This window comes from Oryza glaberrima, chromosome 7, assembly GCF_000147395.1.
Source record: "Oryza glaberrima chromosome 7, OglaRS2, whole genome shotgun sequence".
NCBI classification, from domain to species: Eukaryota; Viridiplantae; Streptophyta; class Magnoliopsida; order Poales; family Poaceae; genus Oryza; species Oryza glaberrima.
The window spans coordinates 23,620,506-23,645,650 of record NC_068332.1 but is presented as its reverse complement, the minus strand read 5'-3'; the positions used below and the strand labels follow the sequence as shown (position 1 = coordinate 23,645,650).

The window sequence follows — 25,145 nt, the reverse complement described above, 5'->3', positions numbered from 1 at the left end:
ATCTGAATATGTCCATCGTTTGCTCGTTGGATTATTAGTCACAACCAATATGTTAAATTTTAAAACTTAAATTTAGAGTTAACTTTTGATGTCTTTTCATCGTAGTTCGGCAAGAACACAATCCTTTATGTTTCCACAATTTATCAGCAGTCGAACAAACGATGAAAAAAAAATGAAAACACGACAATTGGGTCGCAATCATGAACAGTTCAACTAGAATAGATTTGCTAGTTGAGTAGTATTGATGTCTTCATTTGTCATACTGACCAATTGGAGACAAAAGTGCCAAGTTGAAAACAAATATCACTAAATTGACAAATCATCAGTAGACCATTTACTTGTTGAATGCTGTTATGTGTTCATGTTTTATAGCACGAACTGTCTTGGCACAGGCAGAAAAATAATAGCACCCTATCATGGTAAACCACAAAGAGCAACTCATGCTTTTATTCACAAACTTGATGATTGTTTACAATGTACATGGGACTTGCATTTGGTGCTTCTGTTCCCAGCATGATTGTTTTACAATGTACACATAACTCTGCTCCGCTTGTCAATAGGGAAATGCTACAATTGCCTTGCTCTATGGAAGAAATGGATTCTGAGAGGAACACATTGCATTCTGCCGCTGGTATGCTCTTCAAAAAACCAAAGTTGATTCCTCAATCAATTCAGAAATAAAAACAGAATGGAGAGGGCAAACTCTGGGATCTTTGAATTACCTTGAAGCGCTGAATCCACCCAATGAAACCGCTGCAAAAATTATGAGTAGAAAAGGGGCTTTAACCAATGTCTTATTTGATCGTCCAAATCCCGTCGGAACACCAGACCTCATCACATGTACTGCATGTATGATGATGAATCTCATTAGCTACCACAAAGAACAGCAAATTTTGTGTTCATGAAATTGATTTTGTTACCTTCCATCCTACTCCCATATCTTCTTCCTGAAAACAGCGACAACAAAGAAAAAAAAATCTCATTGGTAAGCGATTGAGTGAGTAGCAATATAGGTAAAGGGAATGAGTTTGCGTTGATTATTTAGATGAGCAGAAATGTGACATACCATCCTTCAAACAAGAATATGCTTCTGATATCTGAAAAAACAGAAGCACGAAACGTTAAAACTCACACTTTATCAACTTCAGAAAGTGTACGGAATGCTCATTTGGTAAATCCGCATTCAGATTCATCCAACTGGAAACGGATTAGTATTGCTAATTATCATGCAGACATGAAAAATTCTTCCGCGTGCAATATTGCGAAGCCATATACATACATGTTTATGATAAGTCCTGGAAAGCTAGTGATACAAAAACAAGCATACATCGGCCATTTGATTGTGGAAAGCACATATCATAAAGTTCATGCTTGAAGCACACCGTCACCATGAAACCGAAAAACATGATGGCCTAGGAGTTTTCCACAATGATCAGAGATCAATCTGTACCTGACCTGCTTGAATTTTGACTCGGCTTGAGACTTCTGATGCGTCGGGACACGATCAGGATGCGATTCCATCACCATTCTCCTATACGCAGCCTTAACCTGAATCAAAAGCTTCAGAGGTTCAGAACAACACCACAAACTCAAAGAACTCCCAACCGCATAGCAATCAGGTTCTCAAATTGGCACCCCGTCCCGCCAAAATCCAGCTCTAAAATCGCTTCTTCCGAGCAAGAGCTACCTAATCAAGGCCGTACCAACCCCCAGGAAGAAGCATCGGATTTGGAGATTCGTCGGTGGAGCGGCGAGAGAGGGAATCGAGAAGATGAATACCTCGGAAGGCGACGGGCGGGTGTGCGCTGGGAGGCCCAGGAGCTCCATGGCCTCGCTGCTCCTCATCCTCTCCTTCTCCCTGTCTAACCCTCCCTCTCGACGGGGGCCGACCACTTCTCCGGCGGCGGGTAGGCGAAAGCGAATGGAAGAAGCAGCAGCCGAGGCCGCTCCACGTATTTGCCTCGTGCGGATGACTACGTGGCGGCGTTATACCCGTCGGATATCGCTTCCGCCGATCTGGCGGCCGAGAAGCACCTGACTTTTCCCGAGCAATTTGCCTCCCCTTTCTCTCTCTCCCCGGGAAACTCTCCTCTCTCTCTCTCTCTTTTTTTTTTTTTTTTTTGAACGGAGTGCCTTTTCATTGGATAGAGCATGAGAAAATACAAACCCCTAGAGATAAAAGGAAAATGGAGAACCACTATAGCTGTACATTATACAGAGTGCAGGATTAACTCACGCAACTGCTTAGCTCCTGCTAAAGCCCTCTCCTCTCCTCTCCTTTTCGAGTACAACTAAAGACGTACTCCCTTCGTAAAAAAAAACAAGTAATAGGATGTGACAACGAATCTGGACATACATAAAATATTTTACATCGTAGTAGGAGGTTGGATTTTTTTAAACAGAAGGAGCACAACATAGATCAATAAAAAAGAATATGTTCATATGCATTGCAACTGTTTACAACCGTTAATCAATTTTAGTTGTACATGTTGTGTGCATAGCAATTTTCCTCGTTTTTATAAAATAATAAAATAGATCAATATGTAATATATCACTCCACAAATATGTATGTTCAAATTTAATTTATATATAAGTATAAAAAAATAAATTTGACAATAAATATAACAATCAAATTTATCATATTTGTTTTTAATTATATAAATCGAATTCGAACTTGTATGTTCGTGGAATTTTATATCATATTGTTTTATCTTATTAAAATTTTCAAATATTTTGATGTTTTTTAAACGCCATGTAAAAACTAGGGGGGGATCTCCCTCTCTCTCGACTCGATGCGCGGCAAGCGAGGAGCGGCGGCGGCGGCGACGGCGGCGTTGCCGGAGCAGCAGGCAGTGCACGCGCGCCTCGAGAAGTCGGCGAGGCCGGACGTGCTCTACGCCACCGGCGTGATGCGCGCCTACCTCCGCGCGAGCCTCCCGCTGCAGTCCCTCCGCCTCCTCGCCGGGCTCCTCCCGCGCGCGCCGCGGCTCCTCGCCACCTCCTTCTCGCTCTCCGTCGCGCTCCAGGCGTGCGGGTCCGCGGCGGCGCCCGTGTCCGTCGGCGCCGCGCTCCACGCGCGCGCGCTCAGGTCGGGGTTCGCCGCCGCCGACCTCTTCGTCCGCACCGCGCTCGTCGAGATGTACGCCAAGGCGGGGCGCGTCGACCTCGCGCGGGACGCCTTCGACGAGGCGCCCCTGCGCGACGTGTTCCTCTGCAACGTCATGCTCTCTGCGTACGTCTCGCGCTCCGAGGTCGCGGAGGCCAGGAAGGTGTTCGACGGAATGCCGATGAGGGACTTGGTGTCCTGGAACACGATGATCCATGGTTACGCCATGAGAGGGGAGGTCGGCTTGGCGAGGGAGATATTCGACGGGACGGAGGACAGGGATTCCTTCTCCTGGAGCTCGATGATCTCCGCTTACGCTAAGAGCCGGCGATCCAAGGAAGCGCTGGAGCTGTGGCGGGAGATGCACGCCGCCAGCATCATCCCGGACTGCATTACCTTGGTGAGCGTGGTCTCGGCGTGCAGTGATTTGGGAGCGCTGGCCGTTGGTGCAGAGGTACACCGCTTCGTGGAGAGCAACAGGATAGAGCTGGACTTGAAGCTTGGCACTGCTCTGATCGACATGTATGCCAAGTGTGGTGACATTGAGAGTGCACAGAGAGTGTTCGACAGAATGCCAGAGAAGGATGTGCAAACTTGGAGTTCAATGATTATCGGACTGGCCAATCACGGGCTTGGCCATGAGTCGCTCAGCTTGTTCTCGAAGATGATATCTGAAGGGATGAAACCGAATGGGGTCACCTTCGTCGGTGTTCTTATCGCGTGTACTCATGTTGGCCTTGTGAGCGAAGGCAAGAAGTATTTTAGATCAATGAATGAAGTTCATGGTATAGAGCCAACAGTTGAGCACTATGGATGTATGGTTGATCTTCTGGGGCGTTCAGGCCATGTTGAGGAGGCAAGACAACTCATCAGGAGCATGACATTCGAACCCGACACAATTATCTGGAGAGCACTACTTGGGGCCTGTCGCATCCATAAGAATGTGGAGATTGCAGAGGAAGCCATGGCCAAACTGCGAGTTCTGGATCCTCTTGGTGATGGACACTATGTGCTATTGTCAAATATATATGCACAGGCAAACTCTTGGGAAGGTGTTGCAGAAATGAGGAAGACGATTAGAAGGGACAATATTCAGAGGATTCCTGGAAGAAGTTCAATTGAATGGGATGAAAAGATTCATGAGTTTGTCTCTGGTGATAGATTGCATCCAAGGTCCAAGGAGATCTATAGAGTGTTGGAAGAGATGATGGATCGGTTAAAACAAGCAGGTTATAAGCCTATGACAGGTTTGGTATTGCAAGATATTGATGAGCAATCTAAGGAACGCTCCTTGGCTGAACATAGTGAGAAGCTGGCCATTGCTTTTGCGCTGCTAACTACCCCTGCGAGGTCAACTATTCGAATAACGAAGAATCTTAGAGCTTGTGAAGATTGCCATTCAGCTATGAAGTTGATCTCCTTGGTGTATGATCGCAAGTTGATTGTTAGAGACCGGAACCGTTTCCATCATTTCAGTGAAGGGCAGTGCTCATGCAAGGATTACTGGTGAACTTAACATGCTTGTACCAAAACAAGACACAAACTTACACATTCAACACATAACTTCAAAGGAACACAAGATGAGGTAACTGTTTATGTACACTTAGATTGTCTACATCATACTTTTATACACTGTCAGTAGCCAATTTGCCCAGGAGGTAGCGATTTACCAGTAAAGGCAAAAAGAACACAAACTAATGAACTCCTAAAGGAAATACTTGGATGATCGGTATACTCTTTTCGGTGTACAATTGGATTGTTTTGTATTTACAGTTTAATTTTACAAAACTGTGTCATACGTCGTTGTATTGGGGGCTCTTGTTAAAAATGCTAGAGCCTTCACAACTAAAAGCTAGAGAGACCCTTTTATCAAAAGCTACTGTTATGTCGACAAAGGTCTTGTCTCATAGAATCTTTCTTCAAAAGCTGTTGCCTTTTGCATATGCCCAAGTCTTCTGAAAGTGACGCACATAGCTGCAACATAAACAATACCATATATGTTAAATTGCATATTGGAAGTTTGAGAAGTAAGAACAATGCTCTAGGACAAAATAATTTAGTTTAAATTTTCCATCAGAAAATGAATTAAAATACTGATTCAGCAAGGGAGGAAGAAATACCTGTCTGTAAAGGGAACAATCCCCAGATGACCTTTTTAGCTCAACAACATAAAGAGATTCATTAATCTCAAACACCTGAAAACGCAGTACATCAATATTAAGAATCATGGATGTTTAACAGAAACACATTGGCACATTGCACACTATTGATTATTTATTGCTATGGATGTTCAATGTGATAGAAGTACCTCAGCAGAAATCAATAAATTTCCATGTCCTCTTGGATTTGCTGGTTCTTTACAAACTTGGATCACTTTTAGCTGTAGTACATGATAGCATAAGTTTCAGTTTAACATCTATGCATGAGCAGTGTAAGTATAGCTCATATTAATATTACAGGTAGATACATCTGAGGTCACTAACCTTGCCACTGTTCTTCTGTACCTGGAAACCCTTTTCTGTGACAGTGCTCTCAATCTTCTCAAATAGAGAAGTAGGGGAATAATTTGATACAAATCTGATTTTCCTTTCAGAAACATCCTGTAACAAAGTCACATGTCTGAGTTAAGGGCATTAACGTAGCAGAGGTCTCAGTAGGGACATCGGATATATAAGACAACAATCCATGGCTTTGTCAAATTGCTGGTCACTAACTTATTATTTCATGATTTATGGTCTGATGAGTTCACATGGGACCCTTCCATTTACGGCCTACTTGACCTTTGGGTGTGTCTGGTTTGGCTAGCAGGCTAGGATTTAATGTAGGTGTTAGTTAAGGAATTAGCAAATAGGGTCAAGAAAGAAAGATCAAACTTACTTCTTTCTCAAAAAATCCAGATAGATCAAGGCATGAGGACATCCCAATGAGCTGGAATGCATTGATTTGGCTGATTGCTGGGCTGGTTTCAATATCTTGATTCTTCACCATGAAAAAAAAAAAAAGCGAGAGAGAACACAGATTGAGTTCAATCTATACCATTCAGTTAAAGCAATGGATTATATGGCAAACAAAAAGTACACCTAACGTTGGGTTACCTCAGTCATATGTAGGTTGCCATCACTGATATTGTTGTCGTCATCATCATCGAAAGGCATAGCAGGAGTATAATCTTGCCTGAACCACTCATGTGCCCTTATTCCAGTTATATCTAAGCGTGTAATTGGGTTAGGATCCAAGATTTTTCGCAGTATATCTTGGGCACCTGGGGAAAGCCATTTAGGAATACGAGCATCCCCCTTCAGAATCTGGATACAAAATTAAATTGAGATATTGAGCCAAATAAAATTAGCCAAATTTTTGCTGAGGTAATCTTTGATTCCTTGCTTTATACCTTCTGATAAAGGACAACCGTATTTTGGTCATCAAATGGAAGATTCCCTGTAAGCATGACATATAGGATAACCCCACAAGACCATATGTCGGACAAAGAGCCATCATAACCTCTGTTGAGAAGGACCTGTATATACCTCTGTCAGAACTACATCCTCCATATGCACTAAACTAAAGACCGTGAAACAATGATAGGTTCAGTTTAAGAATGCTTAATTCTTACCTCAGGGGCGATGTAGTTAGGGCTGCCACATGTGGTATGCAACAATCCATCTTTCTGAAATTGGAGCCTTATTTTAGACACCAACGAATTTATTCAGCTGATTTGATGTAAGAGAAAATTCCATACCCGTTGATTTTGTGGAAGGGCACTTAGTCCAAAATCCGAAACCTTTATGTTTCCTTTTGCATCAACTAGGACATTCTCCGGCTACAGAAGACACAGAAAATAGCATATGTTAATCGTGTGTTCCATTTGGATCAGTCCTTATTTTCTTGCTTACAATTAAAATATGAAAAAGATAGATCAGTGATACTGTGTAGTCACCTTAAGGTCCCTATGATAAACTCCCTTCTCATGGCAATAGCTTACAGCATCCATCAGCTGCTGGAAGAGTTTTCTTCCTTCCTTCTCTGACAACTTACCCTTTAATGCCTGTCATGCATCAACAGATTGTTAGAGTTGTGTAAAACCCTAATCACAATCAGTTGTTTTTGATTCATTAATGCATGCTTAAAATGAGAAGCAAAATCCTTACAATTTTGTCGAATAGCTCTCCTCCATTTACATATTCAAGAACCATGTATATCTTGGTTTTGCTAGCTGAAACCTGCAGGGGAAAAACAAGTAATCTATCTCAGGCTTCCCAAGGACAAAATGTGGATGTGTACAACTGAAAAGTAGTTTCTTTTTGACATTTCTGAAACTGCAACAATAAAAAGATTAATTCCATGTTTCAGGGAATCAGGTTTGGACGGATAGGGGGAAGGTTTTCACTGGAGGAATTTAGCCCCAGCTAATTCTTGATGTCAATTGCATCTCCTACAGAAACAAGGTTTAATGAACAATCGGGAGGCAGAGATCTGATCAACAGCCGCAACATCTCTCTCTCTCTCTCTCTCTCTCTCTACCAAATCATTGGGCAGTACCAAATCATTGGGCAGTCACACTGGTGCGCAGATGTTTTTGCTTTAGAGTCAGGAGCTCCATTTTCTAATCTTCCGCTTGCAAGAAGTAAGCCTCTCACGGACATTTATCCACTAATGCAATCATTCGGTGAACCTAACACTTACAAAAATGGTACCAAAACCACCACGTTTAACACTTTCCCTTCTGAATTGCATTATAGATATGATGACGTATTGCTGTGGTGGGCTCATGTCGTGCAGCCTTTCTGTGTTTTCTCTGCCTTGCAGGACTGAAAGTTGCCTAAAAGTGACTAGTAAAAAATCGCTCTGATTATTGGGTGATGTCGGCCAACCTCGTTAGAAAGCTCTTTTGGTGGCTTCTGGATTGGGTCTTAACCAGGCAGGCTTCAGAGCATGTAGAGCAACGACGGCCATCGGATCATCAGATTGTACGGCTCAGATGGCACATGAACCTTGCTCCTAATAGCCACATGATCTCATCAGCAAGTATTCCAATGCTCCAGTGGGCGATTCTCCGTGATGAGATTCGCAGGGTTTGACGTGACAACCCAAGTTTGTTTTTGCTGCAGGGGAATCTGATAAACCCAAGTCTGCACGGGCGCATCATCACCCGACTAAAATACTCCGAGAAGCAAAAGCGCAGTAAAAGGAAAGGGAAATAATATTGATTGCTTGCTGAAACTGAAAGACCCTTTGCCTTGTCCTACTACTTCCATGAGCAGGAAAAAAACATATTGGGTGGTCATTTCGTGTGCTCAATTGTTTATGCAGATGTCCAGGTCAAGAAACAGTAAAAAGGACAATTATTCTACTGCACACAAGGGGGAGAGTTATCCAAAGAGAGGAATTAGCAGCCAAGTTAAAAAAAAAATTAGTGCTATATCGCAGCCGGAGAGGAGTTCAGACGGCAACATCAATGGCGCAAGAGGCGTTGAACAGCAAGAGGAAGAAAGCAAGAGAGTAAAAAAAACACAAAAGAAAGGATTTCTGCTGAAACTCTGTGGGTTGCGAAGCTCACCTCGTGGAGGCGGACGACATTGGGGTGCTTGAGCAGCTTCAACGTGGCGATCTCCCTCTTTATCTGAGCAAGAAATTAATTAACCAGCCGGCCAAGCAAAGGAACAGGAACCCGGATGAGCAATCAATCAAGGTTAATTCACCTGTTCGTCGATCTTCATGGCGAGGATGCGTTGGCGGTCGAGGATCTTGATGGCGAAGGCGGCGCCGGTGTCGGCGTGGCGCGCCAGCTTCACCTTGCCGAAGTGCCCCTCTCCCAGCGCCCGCCCCATCTCGTACTTCCCCATCCGCATTGCCGGCGCCCGCCGCGGATGGGAGGGCCGCCGTCTCCGGCGCGCGCGCGCGCGGTGGCGGAGTTCGACACTCGCGAGAGGAGAGGAGAAGAGAAGGTTAGGTGGCGGCTTTGGGGGGAGTTGGAGGAAGGGCGTGAGACTTTGGGAATTCGGCTGGGTTTTTATTGGGAGTTGCCGAATGGCGACTCTTCCCGTTGCAGCCGCGACCGGGTCGGTGACCGGATTCATACTTGTCTTTTGCATTCCTTTCTCTTTTTTTTTTTGAAAGTTTTTTTTTAAAATTTTTGTTGCTGTTGTGTAGGAGTATGTCTTTTGCTTTCGTATGCGTGTTTGAGCTGGATTTTTCACATTTTGGTCCTTTTAAAAAATTTATTTCGCAAATAGATCCCTAGAAAAACTTATCCTAAAAATGGTCCTTTTTAGGGCGCCAGAATGGCTGGCGCCGTCCTCCTGCCGACGTGGCGGGGCGATGCTGAGGTGTCTAGGGGGAGTGCGCCAGAGTGGCTGGCGCCCCCCCCAAAATTTTTTTTGTTTTTTTTGTTTGATATTTTTTTCACGCTTAGGGACACACAAGAACCAACCATAGAAAAATTGAACTCAAATGGACGTAATATGTGACCTATAGAATTTTTCCTCTCCTCTCCTCTCTCTCTCCGAACTAGTGCAAAGGAGAGATGTGCAATTTTTTTTATTTTTATTTTATTTTTTTGATATTTTTTTCACACTTAGGAACTCACAGGAACCAACCATGTAAAAAATAAACTCAAACGGACGAAATATGTGGCATGTGGAATTTTCCAAAGCTCTACCGAAAAACTTCTCTCCTCGAAAACACAATCTTGCAAGCGGAATTTGGAGGTTTTAATATCGTTGAACCCGCAAAGCTGGGGAGAATCGGATGTAACTTTTTCTATAGATGTCCGTGCATATATTATTTGCCTGATTCCGAGTCTGTATGAGAAAGTTACGCCTATTTTAATAGATGACATATTTTGTCCGTTTCGGTAGAGTTTTGGAAAATTTTACAAGTCACATATTTTGTCCGTTTGAGTTTATTTTTTATACGGTTGGTTCCTATGTTCTCCTAAGTGTGAAAAAAATATAAAAAAAATGAAATAAAAATAAAAAAATTGCATCTCTATGTACTGTTTAACTTATATATGTCATTTCATGTGGTTATATTTTGAATTAGATTAAGTAATTTCATATAGTGGTAGAGTGCATTATGTTTAACATGCTGATCAAAGGGTTTTACTAAAGGAATTATGGTCTAATTTTAGTGAAGGTGCAAAGTAGACTAAGTGGTATGCTAGCTATTTTCAGACTTAGCTAAGTGGTAGTTCGAGTTTAAATTTTTTTTGTGGTTGGTTGTATCGTGATCCTTAGTGTAAAAAAAAATCCGAAAAAATAAAATAAAAATGACACCATTGCAACTCCATACAGAGAAACAGGAATGGAGGCGGCGGCGCCAGCATGGCTGGCGCCCTCCTCCCTGGGGCGGCGCCAGTATGGCTGGCGCCCTCCTCCTGCCACGTCGGTTCGCATGCGCCACGGTAGCAGGAGGACGGCGCCAGAGAGGCTGGCGCCGTCCCGTTGGATGACGGCGCCAGCCACTCTGGTGCCCCAAAAAGGACCATTTCTGGGATAAGTTTTTTCAGGGGTCTATTTGCGAAATAAGATTTTTAAAAGGACCAAAATGTGAAAAATCCGTGTTTGAGTTTCTCATTATTTGTGGTTAACTGCGTGTTTAACTTGTTATGTTTTTCCTTTTTTTTTTAATGTGGGCTTATCAAGGATGTGGAAATTAAGGGAAAGTTGGAATTTTGATCTTTGAATTTTACTCTGTGTGTGAGCTCGTTTGATTTTCCACTGGCGTGTTGTCAAGTTTTTCAATACCTGGTCAAATCGCCCGGTAGAAAAGTCTTATGGGCGATGAGTTGACTCCGATTCTACTCCTCAGTTCCGATCGAGAGGCCATTTCGTCTCACGCTCCCAAATCTCTTTCAAAAGTCGCATAAAAATGTTTTTTCTTGTATTGTATAGCCAAAAGGGCACTGTTTTTCTTTTTTTTTTTTTTCATTTTAGCTTCTAGCCACTCACTTCACTTGTAGTATCAACGAATGATTGATAGTTACCCGGGGGCGGGAAGTAGCATGCAGTTAAAAAAACCATTTGGTACAACAACCAGTATAAACAAAGGAAACACCCTTCCAAGAATCAGCTGGATCGTGGACTGTTAGATGGCTCCAAACACCACATGATCATCTACAGAACGTACTAGCAGTCAATTAATTAGTACTCCAACCAGAATCATTGGATCGGACGACAGCAGTAGAAAATCAATTAACCAATCGCCGTCGCTGTGCCCACAGTGGGCTCGATGGATGGATCCCATCGCTCGCGTCTTGTATATGCACTTGATCCATCTGCAGTCACTTGATCAGTGTCTTAATTGTGTCGTGATGGCGATCCTGTGATAGATACTACAGCAACCTGTGGCTGTGCTGCCCCTGACTGAACAGTTAATTAACCACCACCACACCACATACAGAGAGAGAGAGAGAGAGAGATTCCTGCCGGCCGCTGGTGTGGTGGGTTCGTTGATCGACTAGTCAGGCCGAGCCGAGCCGACCGCGATAGTATTATGTGGTCACCGCGGCTGGCACCACCGGAGACCGCGTCGCGCCCCGTCCGCGCGGAGATTCTGGCACCGAGACGAGACGCGGGACTAAGTGTGCTCCCGCGCGCCGTGCTCCGCAGCCGGTGAGCATGGAAAAAATATACTACGTTGCTCGCCCCGTCACAAAATATAAGTATTCTAGAATTTCGACGTAGTTTTCGATATGCTAATTTAACCAACAATATCTATAAAATCAAGATGTTTTAAATGAAAAAAAAATTACATATTATGATAGTTTGTTTAATGATAAATCTAGTAACATAAATTTTACGTGATTGATCTTTTTAATTTATTTGTTATTAATAGTCAAAAATTTTTAAAAAATATTTGACTCACTATACTAAAAAATACTTATATTTTAGGATGGGGGAAGTAATACAAACCACGTACAATAGCGAACATCCCGAAAATACAGTTGGATTTAGAAATGAGCGTATGAGATTGGTTCACATAATTAAAAGTAAAACTTTTACTTGTGGTCGAATCCAGAAATACGGAAATATTTTTTTTTACTCTAGTCGTCTACAAGTACTAGTTATTAGAGTTTAATCAGTCTCAAAACAGCACTGAACAATGGGATAAAGGGGCCGGCAGTAGAGGTTGTAGGCGTTAAATTTTTCAACAGCATCATTTTTTGCTTTACGAATGCCACAGATTCTAAAATCTACTAACATGACAACTCAGAAAGCTCTGTGCATCTTTATCGGACTAATTAAAAATGTGAGACATTTTGCAGAGCCTTTAGGGAATTAAGAAATAAATTGAGTTGGTGCTATATACTGCGCAGGCATTTTTTTTTATGGGAAAACACAGGCTTTGCCATGTGATCCTCCGACAAGTGCGCCGTATTAGGCAACAAGCTAGCTTAGCAGCAAATGCAAGCTGGTTAATTGGTTAGGTGACCACCAATTAGGAGGAGTAGTGGCATTACTTGTTGGCTTCAATTTATAAATTCGCCTCGATTAGGTCCCTTTTTCTCTACGCGTTGCGGACAATCTCGAGCAACAAAATCGCTGAAGTATTCATGCTCGTGTTTATTTCTCGAGAACGAAAGAAGAAAAAAATAAAGACGAGGAGATTATACAAATCTCACCGAGAGGCGGATGGCACGTCTCACCACGCACACGGCCACGATCCATCTTTTTAATTTGTGGGCTACAGTTGACACGGCCCCAACTAGTAGTTCTCTATATGAATATCTTTAACAAATCCCTAACTTTACACTAATAAAAGCAGATGGAATATACTATATTCACAGGAGTTTAGTATTAGTAGTAACTGAACTGCAATATAATCTGCACTGGTTGACAGAGAGTGGATATGCTTCATGAATCGGGTGTGTAGCAGTAGTAGCGCATGTGTCTTGCGTAGCCACGCACACGTGCATCACGAGCTCCATGTGCGTCTGCCCGCTTTCTACGCCGGTACTACGTGTTTCTCGCTAGACGCCTCAACAACTCATGTTTTCTAGACGCCTCAACTGAAGCAGCTGATGCACGCGCGAGAGAGATCACCGGAGATGCAACGCAACCAACAACAACAAAAGGGTCTGTTTGGATGGTGATTGTACTTTGCCACATCAAATTTTAGCCGTGCCACAATTTTTTTTAAGTTAATGTTTAGTTGAGTGCTACGGTTAAATCAAAGTAGCCAATAAATTATTGGCCATATTTTGAGTAGCTTTATCACAGTTATGATAAATGGAGTTATGGCAAAGTTAGTCTCCATCCAAACCGCTCCTAACATATTAAATTCGGGCTTCGTCATGATCTCATCCCATCCAACCCCGTGCTCGCCAGGAAACATGCAGTACAAACCACTTAAACCGTGAAAAGCCTGAAAATTACCATTAAATTCTGAAAAGCTTGCATTTGCTGCTAAGCTAGCTTGTTGCCTAATACGGCGCACTTGTCGGAGGATCACATGGCAAAGCCTGTGTTTTCCCATAAAAAAAAATGCCTGCGCAGTATATAGCACCAACTCAATTTATTTCTTAATTCCCTAAAGGCTCTGCAAAATGTCTCACATTTTTAATTAGTCCGATAAAGATGCACAGAGCTTTCTGAGTTGTCATGTTAGTAGATTTTAGAATCTGTGGCATTCGTAAAGCAAAAAATGATGCTGTTGAAAAATTTAACGCCTACAACCTCTACTGCCGGCCCCTTTATCCCATTGTTCAGTGCTGTTTTGAGACTGATTAAACTCTAATAACTAGTACTTGTAGACGACTATGTTCACCGGTTTGAACGGTGCTGCGCCCGTCGGTCGCAAGGCTGCAGGCCGGATTTGCGGTGGTTGTGAACCGGCGATAGCAGTGGCGAACGTAGGATTTTGATCGATGGCATGGGTACAGAGTAACAAACGTATTGTTCCAGGGATACATAAGTAACAAATGTGTATCAAGGGGTACAGAGTAACAAACATATTCTCCAACTGAAAGAAACTAAATTAAGCTTCCTGGTAGTGAAAGTGAAGTGCTAATTATTATAACTAATACAAATCATTACTAGAAAACTGTTTTTTTTGCAAACGGGTAAAAAAGATTTTTCCATGCGGAGCTCTACCCCGTTTGCACTTCAAGGCTTACGAAAATAGACGATTTTCGCCACTAACCCCTCCTGCAAAAATCACTTTAGAAGATGACCTCTACATCTTTTCATAGGCGCCTGCTCTCGGCTCAGCCGATCTGGGACAACACTGGCACACCCTAATCACTCTTCTGCCGGTCCTTCGAGCTCATTCCACTATGAAAATCGGTGATGGCTGTCGAACAAACTTCTGGCTTGATGTCTGGCAGACTGATAAACCTCTCTCGATTGAGTTCCCAGCCCTATTCTCTCACAACACAACTACTCATCTCATGGTTCGTTCAGCGCTCCACGCTGGGCTTAATTTACCCCTTGTCCCAAGGCTGTCAACAGTGGCTCAACAACAACTGCATCTGCTGCAAGACCTACTTCAAGACTTCCCACTCTCACAAGACCAAGACACAATACAAAGTTCAATCAGCTGCCGCAGTGGCCTGATATCAACTTCAGCCCTCTATTGCAAAACCATGGAAAGTCAGCAACTTTGGCCACCCTAGGAATTCATCTGGAAGAGCTCGGCCCCTCCGAGAGTTAAATTTTTTGGTTGGTTAATGTCTATGAACAGAATACCTACTGCTGTCAACCTGCACAAGAAGTCAATCATCCCCTCCCCAACATGTCAGCTATGCAATACCTGCCCGGAAGACACTGATCACATCTTCCTTGCCTGCCCCCTGGCTTCTGCTTTCTAGGGCCTGATTCAGGTGCTACCCATGCTAACCTCCCTGAGTGAGATTCACACCATCCACTGGTCTGGAGACCTTCCAGAACGACTAAACAGCACCTTCTTCCTCTTGTGCTGCTGGCGCTTATGGAACCACCGTAATGAAGTTGTTTTCCAGCACCTTGCACCATCCATCAACCGTCTTCTCCGCTGTTGCGTCAACGACGCCAAGCTTTGGGCAAACCGTTTCAAGCTGGCTGACCGGGCGGTTCTTCCGTCTTGGCTTGCATCCTTCTCCTCTCCTCTCCTCTCTACCTTATGTAATCTCTCTTGTTTGTTTTCTCTCTCTCTCTTTCGTCTTTTCTTTCGCTATGTTATGCTTCCTCTTTTCTTCTTGTATGGTTTGTACAGTTTTGATGTTTCCTTAATTTTAATTCAGGTGGGGAGTTTCCCCCCCCCCCCCCCCCCCCCGTGGCATTCAAAAAAAAAAATCTTTTCATAGGCGCAACATCCATCCGCCAGCGAAAACAATCTCAACAAATAAAAAAACGCCACCACCTCCACCCGTGGCCTATAGATGGCCATTTGGTCCGAGGCCCGACGGCTGGGGTCGTGCCCATGCCGGCCCGGCCTGGGCTGCTCCTTCGGCACGGCTCGGCATGACAAAGAGAAATAGTTGAGGGATCCCAAATAGACTTAACTCAGCTATATAAGACACTGCCCAAAGAGAAGAGGGATATAAAATAGACTTATTCTAGCCATATAAGATACAACCAAATAGATAAGGGAGGAAAAATAGATTTATTCTATGAAAAAATATGATGGGCTATCGTGTCTTCAAACCGACCCGACATACGGCATGAGTCTTATTGGCGTGTCTGGGCTAGGGGTGCAGCCCGTGAGCAAGCCTGGGCTGGCCTGGCGTGTTGGTTAAGCCGTGCCTGGCCGGACGGTCCATTTGACCATCTATACCATCGCTGCCCTCCCCCTCCGGCTGGATTAGGAGGGAGAGGGCCGGATCTCGATAGCAGGGGAGGGGAGCCGCGCCGTATGCGGTTGACGGATCAGCATCAGTGCTAACTTTGCGTACGTCTCACTTGATTCCCCTTTCTATCCTAACAACTCGGAATTGAGAATAAACAATTCGGTCGTCTTACTTCCCCTTTCTATCCTAACAACAACTAGCTAGCTCGGAGTCTGCCACTCCTCACAAGGACACTATATATAAATAAGCATGCAAACTCGAGCTCCACACATCAGCTAATTATTAAGCTACAGCAACACGTACTGTCTTAATTGCATGCGTTTAGCTTATTAATTCTCTCGAGCTGATCGATCACAGGCTAATCAATTTGTTAAGTTTGTTAGCTACTTAGCTAGCTGCATTACTCTGCAAGCTACGCGCCAAGCTAGGCACACAGATGGCTACTTGGTCCAAGCCATCTCTGATCGCCGCGGTCATCTTCCTCCTCGTCAGCCTCCTTAGCTCGGCGAGCGTCGCCAATGGCGGCCGCAGCGGCGGCAGGAGGCTCGTCAGGAGCTACGACGAGCCGTGCAAGGAGATGAGGCTGTACCTCCACGACATCCTCTACGACTACAGCAACAGCACCTCCAACTCCACGTCGGCGGCGGCCACCAAGCCGACGCCGCTGAGCGCCGCCGTGTCCAACCCCGGCTTCTTCTTCGGCAGGATGGTGGTGTTCAACGACCCGGTGACGGAGGGGAGGGCGCTGCCGCCGTCGCTGGAGGAGACGGTGGTGAGGGCGCAGGGGCTCTACCTCTACGACGGCAAGGTGGTGTTCGACGCGTGGTTCGCCTTCACCGTCGTGTTCAACTCCACGGCGCACCACGGCACGCTCAATCTCATGGGCGCCGACCCCAACACCGAGATGAGGGACATCTCCGTCGTGGGCGGCACCGGTGACTTCTTCATGTCCCGCGGCGTCGCCACGCTCCGCACCGACGCGTTCGAGGGATTCACCTACTTCCGGCTGCAGATGGACATCAAACTCTATGAATGCTACGTCTGATAACTAATTAATCGATGCATGCATGGTAACATATATATATATATATATAGTAAACGTTTTATATGTCGATTGATGTGGTGTTTATTTAAAAGGAATTTGTTTCTCGATATTAGTATTTACTTAATGACGAGTACCTGCAGTATCTGTATGCACCGATGAGTGTGCAAATAAATGTAACCCAAACCCATTTATCTTTTTCCGACTCTCTGTGTGAACAATGTATGCACCGCTTTATTTTCGTTCAATAAAGATGTAGTACGTTCTTTCGTTATACTATATACTTATGGTATTGCTCTATCATTTGCTCATTAGTTTATCAGCCGTGTAACAAAAAAATTGATTTTGGAGCTTAATTTTAGAGTATATTTTAATTTTTTTTATCATAGTTTGTCTTTCATGATCAGTTTTTAAGTCGTTAAGAGCTTCTAAATTACTGTTGAGTTACCTTATAATCAGTAATAGGCGAATTGATAGAACTACCATTTTGGATTTTTTTTTTTTAAGTCTGACTCTGACAATAATTTTATGACTACCGGGGCGGCGCATGTGTATTGCCTTGACTAGATTTATGACACAAAAGATATAACGTATATATTTTAGAATAGGACGTAACTACACAGCTAGTGGTAGTTGATTTGTCTAAACTAGCTACCAATCCATCTATAAGAGGCATCATCCACCTATACTTCAAATACAATTTTCTCTTAAACTACTCATCCGATCTACGATCCGATTACACCGTTGTGTTCGTAACAATTAAATCTTTACAACAAGATCTCACATGATTATATTTTGATGAAAAAACACAAATTACTTTTATGAATGTCTAAATTACTTTTAGATTTCACTAAGTTACTTCTTAGACATATAAAAGTAAATTCAGTAAAACCTAAAAGTAATTTATATATATTATAGAAGTAACTTAGAACAAAACGAAGGTAACTTTAGCATGTCATTTGAAGTAAATTCGTTGTAGAGATAAAAACATGACTCTATCTAGAAATTAAATTAATCAGCATAAATTATGGAATTAACTAAAAATAATAATAAAAGTAATCACCTCAGAGCATTATGATAATTTGTTAATTAAAGTTACTTTCTTTTTGTTATAAGTTACTTCTATAATATATGTAAATTACTTTTAGCCTTTACTGAATTTACTTTTATATGTTTAAGAAGTAACTTAGTGAAATCTAAAAGTAATTTAGACATATCATAAAAGTAATTTGTGATTTTTCATCAAAATATAATCATGTGAGATCTTGTTGTAAATATTTAATTATTACGAACACATCGGATTCTAAATCGGATGAGTAATTTAAGAGAAAATTTTATTTTAAGCATAGATGATAGGAATATTTCCCTTACTTGCTCAATAAATTAATAGCAATCAAAACTCCTAGAGTATTAGCACGTGGATGCCTCTCCAATTAGATTTACCGTTTAGAATACTCCTTAATATTTGGGTAATAGGACTATTAAACTATTAAAGGCAAGACATCCCATTGATAATTTAAAACCAACTTTTTATCAACACATATGGTCTATGTATTTGCTTTTTATATCCTAAAATTAAATTAACTTATAGATTCAATATATCATGTTTAATGTCTCCAACTCGCTGTTGCTTCGAATGTAAATTTATTTTCTACTTCATTATAGTCACATGTTGGTCGAGCCATTGCCAAATACACCATCCGTCCCATAAAAATCCAATCCTAGCTATGGACCTGGACACGTGTGTGTTCAGGTTCGTAGCTAGGATTGGATTTTTTTTTTGGCGGAGAGAATATGGTGGAATACACCAGTGACCAATCCCTTCCCATGACAATCATTGCAACTTTCCTCTTCCATAAGAAGAAACCTCTCATTATTCCTTCTTCTCCAACTCCTTTTTGTTCTCCAACTTTCCTTTTCCAGGATGACCACTTGTTTCCAATAGTGTTATTGTGTTAACGTGTCCTTGTTAATTAGATATCGTACTTTAGCAACTACTCTACCATACTTATCAATTATTTTTCTCCAACCATGATTTTAATATTCTGGCAGCATAAAAACACATGGGAACAATGTAATAACTGTTGTTAAAGTCAGTCGGAGAAGCCGCTTTCTTAATTTGTGCTTTGCTCATTAACCTTGCCACCTTGATGGCTTTACAACAACATTGGTGTTAATATGCCCACCTAGCTTAGAGCATCGCCAACAGATGCTTAATATGATTTTCAATTCGAAAATCTTGGGTTAACCTTATCAATTGCACAAAATGTTTATGATGGATCAAGAGACTTGGGAGAAGTTAAGGCCCTGTTTGGGGGAGCTTGTCCCAGCTGCAGCTTTTGGGAAAAGCTGCTTCTGCTAGAAGCTGTCCCAAACAGTCCACAGCTTCTGAGAATCTGTAGTTACAGATTCTGAAAAATGAACTAAGAAGCCAGAAGCTGGAGAAGCTGGGTTTCAGAGCTTTTCCAGATTCTCAGAAGCTGGCTACCAAACAGCTGCTTCTCAGAATCTAAAACTCACCCAAACAGGCCCTAAGATCCAAATGATCAAGAAGATTGTCAGGGTTACGGATAAGGTATACCCTCTATCCTTGGATATACGATAGGTATCAATATGGTATACCCGCACGCATACGGATAATTTCCGTATACGTTAAGGAAATCTATCACGTGATAGAAACAGAATCTACGGATGGAAGGAGTCCTACTCGGATAAGATTGGGTCTTTACCATATCGTGAGGGGTCCGATATCTCCGAGTCCTACATAGAGATCAATTGGCCCGCAGTATATAAGGGACCCCCCGGGCAGGACATAAGGCATCGAATATTACCGTCAACATACCCACCACAGCCTACGGAGTCGGAGCCTACAGGAGCCAAGTCGCCGGGAGATTTAGTCGGACCAACTCGACTACGGTCTAGTCGGTATCATCGAGTTCTGTGATTCCCTTTGTAATCTGTGGTTTTCATCATATAATCCCATACCAACTGGATTAGAACTATTACCTATCAAGGGGCCTGAACAAGTATAATCATTGTCTTTTGTTTGCTTGATGTCGTACTACGTAAATCCTCGTTCCAACGGACCCTGATATCCTCTATATCCGGTTTACGGGTATCCCCTGTCGACAAAGATCATACGGAATATTAAGGCTAGAGAACAATGTATCTGGTGGTGACATATCCATATAACTTATAAGAGGAATTGTATGTGTATGAAAAGAGAAGTCGAATTTGGATTGGGGTCTAAATTTAAGAGGATTGAAGTTTGAAGCATAGTTGAATAAACCAGCAGTTCGACCAGATAAATACGAACTAATGCTCATCAGTCATCCCGGTCTGGTTCAGCGCAAAGACCGCTTTGAACCGGCTAAACAGTACAACTTTATCATGAACCGGCGGGGAACGGATGCAGGTCCTCTGCCGTAAATGCAAAGAACATTGTTTGAACAGTGATCTGAGTTGTACTACAACAATTTGCATTAACACCAGTGTTCTAAACAGTAATACCATTTTACCGTTGAGCGGTTTTACTGTAGCGTTGTGCTGTAGTGGACTGATCTGTACCGTTTAATGAAGATCCAATGGCTCAAAATATGTGTTAATGCAAAAATACTATAGATCCTCTGCATTTTACTCTTCAATGCAGAGGATCTCAATCCGGTGGGGAACACGTCTCTGGTTCCGGTGGGGAACCAGCTCAACCAAATGTGTCTTTTCAAACTTGCTTGAGGGTAGTAGCAGTGCAAGGCACACTATTTATGCCTCTGATCCATTTATGCGATGAAATTAGTGTCGTTATGTTGGATCACTGCGCCAACGATATTGGCGTTGCGAAAAAAGTTCTATTCCCGGAATAAGTTCTTTTAGAGATTTATTTGTGAAATAAGTTTTTAAAAAGTTCTAAAATGTAAAAAATAAAAACCATAAGTGGAGGTTGCGCCGATCGAGTAGGGTTCTGCATGGTGGAGGATGATCAACAATCTTTGGCTTCGGGTGCAGACCGGGAAAATCACTCATGAAACCTGCGGCAACAAGGTGCCACGGCCCCGTGCACGGTGTTCATACGGGGAAGGACGCGGCGTTGGTCTCCACTCTAGCTCCACCGCAGCTGCAGCAATAAAGCCAGCAAACACTAGCTAGCTAATCAGCAGTAGCCAGCTTCAGATCTGGCTATTTAGGGCCTGTTTAGATGCACTGCCAAAATTTTATACATTGTCACATCGAATGTTTGGACACATGTACGAAGTATTAAATATAAACGAAAAAAATAACTAATTATGAATTGCGAGACAAATTTTTTAAGCCTAATTGCACAATAATTTAACAATATGGTGATGCAGTAAATATTTGCTAATGACAGATTAATTAGGTTTAATAAATTCGTCTCGCGGATTATAGGTGGATTTTGTAATTTGTTTTTTTATTAGACTAAGTTTAATACTTTAAATATGTGGATGTATAATACAGCCTTAACCTAACCTTACGGTACATAATCCACAGACCGCAGTACATTTATCAGCGTCAGAATCAAGCAAATTAAAGCAACAGGAGTAACAGTAGTATCCTTGCGTACGTCTCACTTGATTCCTCTTTCTATCCTAACAACTCGGAATTTTTTTTTTTTGCAGGTCCTAACAACTCGGAATTGAGAATAAACAATTTGCATGCTCGTCTTACTTCCTCTTTCTATCCTAACAACCAGCTCGGATTAATCTGCCACTCAGAAGGACACCTGTGTATATTACTCTCTCTGTTTCACAATATAAGTCATTCTAGCATTTTTCACATTTATTTAGATGTTAATGAATCTAGACATATATATATATATATATATATATATTTAGATTCATTAATATTAATATAAATGTGAAAAATGCTAAAATAATTTACATTGTAAAACGGAGAAAGTATATACTAAGAGGTTAGTTTATTTTAGGACAGGAGAGTATTCCTTTTACTGCCATCTCCTATAAATAAGCATGCAGAAGTGCACAACTCGACCTCCACATCACAGCTAATATAAGCTGCAGCAACACACGTACTGTCTTACATGCGCGCGCTTAGCTTAGCTTAGCTTAGCTTAATTCTCTCTCGATCGAGCTGATCGATCACAGGTTATTCAATTGGAATAGTTAATTAAGTTTAGCTACTTTGCTAGCTGCATTACACTGGTGTCTCTGATCGATGACAGCTTGGTCCATGGCGTCTCTGATCGTCGCCGCCATCTTCCTCGTCAGCCTCACCTCGGCGAGCGTCGCCCATGGCCGCCGGAGCAGCAGCAGGAGGAGCTACGACGACGAGCCATGCATGGAGATGAGGACATCCTCTACGACTTCAGCAACAGCACCTCCAACTCCACGTCGGCGGCGGCCACCAAGCCGACGCCGCTGAGCACCGCCGTGTCGAGCCCCGGCTACTTCTTCGGCAGGGTGGTGGTGTTCAACGACCCGATGACGGAGGGGAGGGCGCTGCCGCCGTCGCTGGAGGAGACGGCGGTGAGGGCGCAGGGGCTCTACCTTCTCGACAAGAAGGACGACTTCAGCGCGTGGTTTGCCTTCTCCGTGGTGTTCAACTCCACGGCGCACCGCGGCACGCTCAACCTCATGGGCGCCAACCCCAACGCCGCGACGAGGGACATCTCCGTCGTCGGCGGCACCGGCGACTTCTTCATGTCCCGCGGCGTCGCCACCCTCCGTACCGACGCCATCGAGGGATTCAAATACTTCCGGGTGCAGATGGACATCAAGCTCTACGAATGCTACTTCTGATCAGATATATGCATAAGCGGTGTGTGGAATCCTAGTATTAAACATGATCGTTGTGTGTGTGTGTGTGTGTGTGTTTTGGAGTAATTTCCATCTCAATCGATATTTCTCCGTCTTTACGCGCGGCGAGTCGTATATATGCACGTCGCGCGCGCGTGTGCAAAATGCACCTGTGTGTACTGTGTGCAGAATATATCGCACCTCCATTTCATTTCATTCAATAAAGAAAAAAAAAAGAAGGTTCGGCATGCCAAGCAAATGTTCGACGAAATGCCGCAACAGCCGCCGGAGTCAAGTGAATGTAGAATTAAGTTTGCCGAGTCGGCGGCCGGCAAGCTGGGCTCGTCGTGGGCGCTGCTGCAACAGTCGTACTGGAGTCTGGATAGGATTTGCATCTTCCAGTTCCTGCACCCATAGCTCCCCAGCTGCCATGCATGACACTCAATACAGCCGTCATGTCTCCCATGTAAGAAAACACCCTCCAACAGACTTACCATCCAAATTGCCAAGCCAAATGGCTGATCAAATTTCTCACTTGGCTAGCCAAATCTAGCAAATTGAGCCACCTGTGTGTAACATGGATCCCACCACCCTACCTTCTCTCCTCTCCCCAATCCCTCTCCTGCGGTGCCTCCACCTCCTCATCGCGCAAGCACGTTGTGCCTCCGCCTTCCCCACCACGTGAGAGCATGCCATCACCGACCGTCACGCCTACGGCGCCTCTCCACCACGCGAACCCACCACCTTCGCTTGTTGTCGCGCCACCCTCCTCCCTGAACCGTCGTCCCCACCTCCAGCGTCCCCATCTTCCCGATGTGGTTGACCCTAGTCCCTACCCCTGCCTCCATCCCGCCAGGGTGCTGGTGCCGTTGTCGCCCAGGTGCAGCTGCTGCCACCATCGACTTTTTCCCCTCTTGCCACCTTGCCACCACCGACAGCTTCCCCTCTCGCCGATAGTTTGTTGATAAGTTATGCCGACCAACAATTTGTTGGTATATATAGCTCTTTCCCAACCAACATTAATTGAACGGTAATTCTTGGATTTGGTGTAGTGGTTGCCGTGGGTTGGTGGTGGAGTACTCGTGGAGAACTGGAGGATAGAGGATTGGAGGTTGTAGTTGGGAGGAAGATGTAGTGGAAGGAGTGAGAGATTGACATATGGGTCCCAATGTAAATGGAGTGTGCAATAGGTCTAGCTTGTCAAATAAGTTGGAGAGCTAGCTATATATACGTATATATATGGATGTTTGGAGAGCCTGATTTAGGTAGGTTGGTGGAGTTGCTCTAACTGGTGGAGTCAGATGCCTATATCCACCACATTGTTTAATTATGAGCATAGCTACAAAAAGATCAATATAATATAGTTGTGGCCAGTTTAACAAAACTAATCAATTTTAGTCGGTCTTCATAGATACTGATTGAAAGTCGTCAGTTTTTGGCAAACCGGTGAGGAACGGTTTGTAATTTCAAAACGAAAATGTACAACCTGCTTGGAGCCCTTGTGGGTGGATATATAGCTTCACCTACCAACGTTTTGATGCTCACAGAATAACTAATCTCAATAAATATGATTTTAATATGGATTGTAGTAAGAATTTTATGGATTTATTATTATCCCGTGTCTATTTAAGAATGCATAAAAATGGTGCATTAATTCATGCACGTTGATGCGATAAAAGGGACATTGCAACCTAAAGGAAAACGGAAAGCTTAGTTGGGCATCACTCCAATAGTCTGTCGCGTCAGCCCTGACGCAACTTGACCGAACCACACAGTGAGCTTCAGTTGCGACCTCTATTAATTGTCTCGTCCGTGGAGCACATGTACAGTACAGTAATCTTAATCTCCTTCTAGATGCCAATGTTGCTATGCATTCTGTAGCCATTTTAAGGGTTGTAATAGGCAAGTTTTAGCGTGTGTGTGTATATATAATATGCAGCAGAATATAATGGGCACACATGCCAGCCTATATATATATATATGCATCAACAGGAAGACCTAGTTAATTAAGTGCTGTATTCATCACGGAAGTTCAGGTTTTAACTTTGTGATTTTGTCGTTGTTTTTCTAAATTAACCCAAGCTCAGATCTGCCCCTATTTTGTTAAGAGGATTTAACGTTATTGATTTGGTGGTAAAAAGATATGTATGCTTTTGTTTATTTGCCTCTGTTATATGAGCAAATTTACGGTCCTTAAGAAGAGTACCATGATATGATGTATCAATTTTTCTATTATAAATTTATTATCTCTTGGTATAGTACTATGAGGTATCAAATTTTACACTAAATTTTATTTTACCTTATGATACCTTCTCAATGACCATGAGGACTTTGTGATCTCATGAATGAGTTACGGTGTCAAACTGTCATGGGTAAGATGAATCATCCTTATGGATATTTCAATAAAAAAAATGTCATCCTTAAGATAAATATTATCGTAATCTTTTTAAGTAACTTAATATT

The 25,145-nt window shown here is 43.0% G+C and overlaps 4 protein-coding genes and 1 pseudogene across 8 annotated transcripts; 3 read left to right on the top strand and 2 right to left on the bottom strand.

The window, feature by feature from the left end:
* Positions 1 to 424: 424 nt before the first annotated feature.
* LOC127780567 (uncharacterized) lies at positions 425 to 1,928 on the bottom strand. The gene is made up of 6 exons (XM_052307492.1): positions 1,780 to 1,928; positions 1,456 to 1,548; positions 1,067 to 1,097; positions 921 to 947; positions 723 to 843; positions 425 to 638 (listed from the first exon to the last, which is right to left on the bottom strand). The coding sequence occupies exons 1-6, from the start codon at positions 1,843 to 1,845 to the stop codon at positions 584 to 586; spliced, it is 393 nt and encodes a 130-aa protein (XP_052163452.1). The 5' UTR covers positions 1,846 to 1,928; the 3' UTR covers positions 425 to 583.
* Positions 1,929 to 2,792: 864 nt separating this feature from the next.
* On the top strand, positions 2,793 to 8,515 carry LOC127780557 (pentatricopeptide repeat-containing protein At5g48910-like). Of its 5 annotated transcripts, none has more exons than XM_052307481.1 (3): positions 2,793 to 4,691; positions 7,457 to 7,730; positions 7,913 to 8,515. In XM_052307481.1, the coding sequence occupies exon 1, from the start codon at positions 2,793 to 2,795 to the stop codon at positions 4,614 to 4,616; it is 1,824 nt and encodes a 607-aa protein (XP_052163441.1). In that variant the 3' UTR covers positions 4,617 to 4,691; positions 7,457 to 7,730; positions 7,913 to 8,515. The 5 variants fall into 5 exon arrangements, with proteins under 5 accessions (XP_052163441.1, XP_052163440.1, XP_052163442.1 ...); XM_052307480.1 differs by having other exon boundaries at positions 7,886 to 8,515; XM_052307482.1 differs by having other exon boundaries at positions 7,457 to 7,796.
* Positions 4,693 to 9,808, bottom strand: LOC127780558 (CBL-interacting protein kinase 21). The gene is made up of 13 exons (XM_052307483.1): positions 8,806 to 9,808; positions 8,664 to 8,726; positions 7,255 to 7,326; positions 7,044 to 7,151; positions 6,846 to 6,926; positions 6,720 to 6,773; positions 6,498 to 6,623; positions 6,202 to 6,411; positions 5,984 to 6,085; positions 5,590 to 5,706; positions 5,415 to 5,486; positions 5,227 to 5,301; positions 4,693 to 5,080 (listed from the first exon to the last, which is right to left on the bottom strand). The coding sequence occupies exons 1-13, from the start codon at positions 9,196 to 9,198 to the stop codon at positions 4,976 to 4,978; spliced, it is 1,578 nt and encodes a 525-aa protein (XP_052163443.1). The 5' UTR covers positions 9,199 to 9,808; the 3' UTR covers positions 4,693 to 4,975.
* A 6,347-nt stretch (positions 9,809 to 16,155) lies between these two features.
* LOC127780563 (dirigent protein 5-like) lies at positions 16,156 to 17,153 on the top strand. The gene has a single exon (XM_052307489.1). It carries the CDS (start codon positions 16,309 to 16,311, stop codon positions 16,915 to 16,917), a length of 609 nt encoding a protein of 202 aa, XP_052163449.1. The 5' UTR covers positions 16,156 to 16,308; the 3' UTR covers positions 16,918 to 17,153.
* Positions 17,154 to 21,940: 4,787 nt separating this feature from the next.
* Positions 21,941 to 22,923, top strand: LOC127780565 (dirigent protein 5-like; annotated as a pseudogene).
* The last annotated feature ends 2,222 nt before the right edge of the window (positions 22,924 to 25,145 follow it).